The sequence below is a fragment of the Crinia signifera genome, chromosome 5, assembly GCF_055691185.1.
Source record: "Crinia signifera chromosome 5, ASM5569118v1, whole genome shotgun sequence".
Lineage (NCBI taxonomy): Eukaryota > Metazoa > Chordata > Amphibia > Anura > Myobatrachidae > Crinia > Crinia signifera.
Window position 1 is genome coordinate 196,954,736 of NC_139221.1, and position 6,000 is coordinate 196,960,735.

Consider the following 6,000-nt stretch of genomic DNA (forward strand, 5'->3'; position numbering starts at 1 on the left):
GGGCAGGGACGCTCAGGGGGAGTTAGAGGGAGGGAGGGAGCGCGAGGGCAGGGACGCTCAGGGGGAGTTAGAGGGAGGGAGCGCGAGGGCAGGGACGCTCAGGGGGAGTTAGAGGCAGGGAGGGAGGGAGCGCGAGGGCAGGGACGCTCAGGGGGAGTTAGAGGGAGGGAGCGCAAGGGCAGGGACGCTCAGGGGGAGTTAGAGGGAGGGAGCGCAAGGGCAGGGACGCTCAGGGGGAGTTAGAGGGAGGGAGGGAGCGCGAGGGCAGGGACGCTCAGGGGGAGTTAGAGGGAGGGAGGGAGCGCGAGGGCAGGGACGCTCAGGGGGAGTTAGAAGGAGGGAGCGCGAGGGCAGGGACGCTCAGGGGGAGTTAGAAGGAGGGAGGGAGCACAAGGGCAGGGACGCTCAGGGGGAGTTAGAGGGAGGGAGGGAGGGAGCGCGAGGGCAGGGACGCTCAGGGGGAGTTAGAGGGAGGGAGGGAGCGCGAGGGCAGGGACGCTCAGGGGGAGTTAGAGGGAGGGAGGGAGCGCAAGGGCAGGGACGCTCAGGGGGAGTTAGAGGGAGGAAGCGCAAGGGCAGGGACGCTCAGGGGGAGTTAGAGGGAGGAAGCGCAAGGGCAGGGACGCTCAGGGGGAGTTAGAGGGAGGGAGGGAGCGCGAGGGCAGGGACGCTCAGGGGGAGTTAGAGGGAGGGAGGGAGCGCAGGGACGCTCAGGGGGAGTTAGAGGGAGGGAGGGAGCGCAGGGATGCTCAGGGGGAGTTAGAGGGAGGGAGGGAGCGCAGGGACGCTCAGGGGGAGTTAGAGGGAGGGAGGGAGCGCAGGGACGCTCAGGGGGAGTTAGAGGGAGGGAGCGCAGGGACGCTCAGGGGGAGTTAGAGGGAGGGAGCGCAGGGACGCTCAGGGGGAGTTAGAGGGAGGGAGCGCAGGGACGCTCAGGGGGAGTTAGAGGGAGGGAGCGCAGGGACGCTCAGGGGGAGTTAGAGGGAGGGAGCGCAGGGACGCTCAGGGGGAGTTAGAGGGAGGGAGCGCAGGGACGCTCAGGGGGAGTTAGAGGGAGGGAGCGCAGGGACGCTCAGGGGGAGTTAGAGGGAGGGAGCGCGAGGGCAGGGACGCTTAGGGGGAGTTAGAGAGAGGGAGGGAGCGCAAGGGCAGGGACGCTCAGGGGGAGTTAGAGGGAGGGAGCCCGAGGGCAGGGACGCTCAGGGGGAGTTTGAGGGAGCGCGAGGGAAGGGACACTCAGGGGGAGTTTGAGGGAGCGCGAGGGAAGGGACACTCAGGGGGAGGTAAGGTGCCCATACACGGTGCGTTTTTTGGGTGCGATATGATGAGTGCTCCCGCGCACAGGCACAGCACAGAGAATCTGAGAGTTAGAGGGAGGGAGCGCAAGGGCAGGGACGCTCAGGGGGAGTTAGAGGGAGGGAGCGTACATGTTACATAATTTCAGGAGTAACAGTCTTTCCATACTGAAAAGTTCAGAAGATTCCTAGGTACATTATAAAGAAGTATATTAAATAAAATTAAAATAATAAATAAAATTTAAAGTATATTAAACACAAACATAAAATAAAAGAAAACTGGAAATATTACATTACACAAGTATAATATATAGGTATAAATAATTAAATAACTGTGCAGAGATAGTTCATCTGACGATGGTTTTAGATCTTCGAAGTTAACCATCGATGCCTAGAGCCAACCGATGGCCATCACTGTCAGATCTCATCCCCGGTAGCTCCGTTTGCCTATTACACAAAGTACTGATGAGTGACACAGCTGCCGGGTAAACACAGAGCCAATACAAAGGAAGCCAATCAGAAGAAGGCAGGACCTGATAGGTCACACAGTGGGCGGAATAACATGCGGCCAGTGAGTTTTTCTGAGCCGTACTTCAGTTTTGCAACTTTATGAAACCAAATTTAGATATCGCTGCGCTACAGGCGCAGGTACACAGCGAGTTGCTGTACTCACATCAGGTGCCGGGAGAGACCGGGACACGTGTCTCTCATAGCGGCGGCCGCTCTACTTAGGTACATCTCAGTCATGGCGTCCCCGAAGCTAGCAGTCCGAGATCACCCGGCTGTACCGCTGCAGTGCTTACATCACGTGATGAGGATATCCAGCATTTCCGGTCGAAGTATAGCTGCGGGTCACGTGTTATCTGCGAACGCCCAGTCTTTATCTACTCTTTTCGGCTGCAGATTGGAGAAGGATTAGGAAGCTTACTACAGTAATTGCGGCGGGGGTCCTCCTGTTAGTGTGCCCATGTGGTGATAGAGGAGCGCTCTAGTGTGCCTGGAAAGTGCTGACACATTTATTGATAAAAATGGAACCGCTTTAGTTATTTCTGTAAATCGTGTAATTTCACATGTTTAGTGTCCACATAATTACCCTTGTGCAGACCACATTTCAGGATCAGGGAATTTTGATAATAAAAGCATTGCTTTACCTTTTTGGAACTCAACACAGCTGGAAACTGCAGAATATGCTCCACACTGAGAAATTGTCCGGTATGCCAAGGGGGAAAAGAAAGCGACAGTGGGGCAGCAATGGTCATATTGTGGCTGCAGCATACTTGCTTACCTGACCCTCTCTATAGGTGCGTACACACGGGGGGAGATATATTGCTAGCAATACATTGCTCAGTTTCTCCTTTTTCATCAGCCACCAGAGATGGTCGCTGATGAGAAGGAACCTCTGCCAGGGGAGCCGCAGAGGTAATCAGCTGGTCGCAGGGATTCGAACGGGGCTGAAAACGGGAGCGCGCACCCAGCGATTTATCGCCGGGGCACACTCCAATCACTGGCAATATGGTCACCAGCGACCATATTTCCAGCGATTTCAGCCCCTATCGCCCCCGTCTGTACACAGCTTAGGAGCGAGAAAATGCTCTGTTCCTGGACTTCCCTGGTAATGTAGGATTGTCATCACCTGTGGTGAAACATCTTTCTTATCAATTACCTAGCTCCCCACAGGTGATGGCAATCCTACATTACCAGGGAAGCCGAGGAACAGAGCATTTTTTTCCCTCATGGAGAGGATCAGATAGACAAGTGCATAATGAGGTGTGGGAGTGTGTATGGGACTCTGGGCTTATCCCACACCAAATCAACAGTTTCAAAACGTCTGTTATACCCCGTTCTCATTGATGTAAAAACCCAGGTATTTGCCAGGGCAAGCGGTAAATTTCCATGTCGTGTCTCGTGTGAGTGAAATTCCCGAGTGTAATGCCCCGGTAATTTCACACAGATTTTTTCATGGTAAAGGATCTGAAAAAGCAAGCTGATTGAGGAATGAAATCAGGTGACATATGATGTCCCATTAACCCCTTCAGAGGAAATCCCGAGAATTTTCCAGGCTGTACGTCAGTGCCCAGTCTGGCAATCCCAGAAAATTCTTGGGATTGCCACTGTTTAGAGCCGGGCGCTTCTGAGTTCAAACGCTGAACTCAGGCAGCTTCGGAGCTGCCCGGCTCCCTCCCCTCTGCCGCGCCTTCTCCCCCCTCCGGGTTTTCTATTGACGTCTCTGGCGCCGGCTTACGACAAGTCAGCTGCCGGGGGCAGGGACTAGCGCAGGGCCGGGCAGCGGCTGATTGACAGTTCAGCGGCGCTGCTCGGACCCAGGGAGAGAGTGGTGGGTTGTTTCTTTTAGGGAGCGCTCTCTAAAAAAAAACACCACTGAAGGGGTTAATGCTGCAGAGAGGAGCGCAGAGATGGCGCACTTAAGGGATGAGGAAGCTTTGGAGCTGCTGGCTGTGAGAGGGAAGGAGGAGATAAAAAAAAAAGTGACTGGCACTGGGAAGGCTTCCACAGTGTACTATAACATCTAAAAAATCCTGTCTGCCCATAGCATCATTAACCCCTTTAGTGGTACTACCGAGAATTTTCCAGGCTATGCTTCTGTGCAGAGACTGGCAAGTCCGAAAAATTCTCGGGATTACCACTGTCTGTGATGTTTAATGCCGGGTGATGCTCAGCGATCAGCTGAGTGGTGCTGCCCGGCTCCGGCTGCCCAGCCCCACCTCCTTCCCCCTTGCTGTGTGCGGCGTGGCTTGCTAACGTCACACCGCACACAGCCAGGGTTGGCAGGGTCAGGTAGTGGCTGATATTGTGCTCAGCGATGCTGCCCGGCCCCGGGAAAGATGGTGGTGGGGGTTTTTTAGGGAGTGCTCCCCCTACAAAACTCAACCAGTGGGGAGCGCTACCTATAAAGCCCCAACACTGAAGTGGTTAATACCCAGCAACAGGTAGTTACCAAACTCAAAGCACTTCATAAGCAGTACCCCAAGGTTCAGGACCTTAATCAGAGGAAGAGTGGTGGTGAGCAGTGCAACATCATCTTTGGTAACTTAGCCCTGGCTAACCCAATTTCACTGTCCTCCTCTAGCTGTTTTGCCGACAGTGCAGCAAGTGAGTGCTATGAAAATGCTGCAGCATCACCCATTGATAGGGAGGCCTCAGGCAGTTGTGACATGGATTCCTGCTCAGTGCAAGATGACATCCTTAGTACGTCACTTCAGTCGCAACATTCTTCACCGGGTCCAGCGTCACCAGTGCCTTCACCGACACCAGTGCAGCCCCTTAAGTGACGCAACAAACCGAGACTCCACATCCACAGTTACTTTCCAACAGTAAGTTTATTGAATGCTTTGGCACACACCAATGTTACACAGTAAAATATGCTTTTTTTTTTTTTTAAATACACATTTGTCACAGCGTGAAGCTAGTGTGCAGAAGGGAACAGGCCTCAAACACATATCTGCACATTTTCTATTTTTCACCAACATGCAGGTGTACTATGGGCTGTTGCGGGCTTTTAAATAAATTGCAATAAAGTCCGTATTCCAACTACAGATTCATTCACACTGTTACTTTTGTAATGATGAATGTTGAAACACTTGCCATTTTATATTTCAACAAGTACTACAATACAGGAAGTCAATTGTCCAGCAGTACCTGCAGAGGTGCTGGGTCACGGCACCCACACCAGGGAGTCTTTTAGTAAACAACCGTTCACCAGAGTGGAAGATTTAGCAAAAATAATGCTGCATGTACAGATGGAGCAGGTTCCATCTTTGCAGGGGCTGGCGATTGTATCATCAGCCCCTGCATGCGTCCGGCTCTCGCCAGGGGCACACGAGACGCTCACGCACGCACCGTGGCTACGGAGCGCCGCCTCCCTGTGCCCCTCGCCGCCCCCCCCCCCCCCCCCCCCCCATCCCTGCCCGTCTCCCTGAAGAGGAGATGGGCAGGATGCTGCCGCGGCACCGTCCTGAAACTGGGACGCGCGTGCGTGAGAGATGCACGCACGTGCCAGTCAGATGGAGCGCCTCTGCGCTGGCGATCGCCAGCTCAGTCATGCTGGCGATCCCCGCCCAAGGATCAGAGCCACTCCATCTGTACATGGTAGATGTGTCTCTTACCTGCGCTGCCATGTAGGACTGTTATGCCTGATCTATTTGTAATAGAGTGCCCCTCCGGTGAGAGGCTTATGGAGTTGCCGTGTGGATAGTACGGCTAACACGTCTTTCACCCACGCTGCCGGAAGATGGTATTCGGAAGGTGCGGCAATTGCATCACTCACCTGCACTGCCATGTGCTTCCGCTCTCACATGTGTTTTCTACAGACTCATAAGCGGCTGTGTAAAATGCTGGACTGATCAATGCTGTCTTCCGGATGGTAGGTGATCGTCACTCGAGCATGGAAGAATTGGAAGTGTGGATCAGCTAGTTCCGGATTGGTGATCGGGGGTACAAATGGCTGGGTAAACTTCCTAACGCGTTTCGCCCTTTCAAAGGTTCTTTTTCCAAGAGTAGTTTTCTTCTGTGGGCAGTACAGATGGTGTAATGATTAGCATTAGTGCCGCACAGCGCTGAGGTTATTGGTTCGATTCCCACCATGGCTCTAACTGTGCGGAGTTTGTATATTCTCCTCTATTGAAATCATAATATTAATGGACCAGTGGACAATACGCTGTATTCATTTACCTTCTAAATAATGCAT

The 6,000-nt window shown here is 53.5% G+C and overlaps 1 protein-coding gene across 1 annotated transcript in view; it reads right to left on the bottom strand.

The window, feature by feature from the left end:
• Positions 1-2,288, bottom strand: part of RMP24 (ribonuclease MRP subunit p24) — a 44,220-nt gene extending 41,932 nt beyond the window's left edge. The window contains exon 1 of the mRNA XM_083188389.1: positions 1,969-2,288. Within this exon, the coding sequence (XP_083044515.1) occupies positions 1,969-2,042 (74 nt within the window). The 5' untranslated portion in view covers positions 2,043-2,288. The remainder of the gene's footprint in view (positions 1-1,968) is intronic.
• Positions 2,289-6,000: the final 3,712 nt, after the last annotated feature.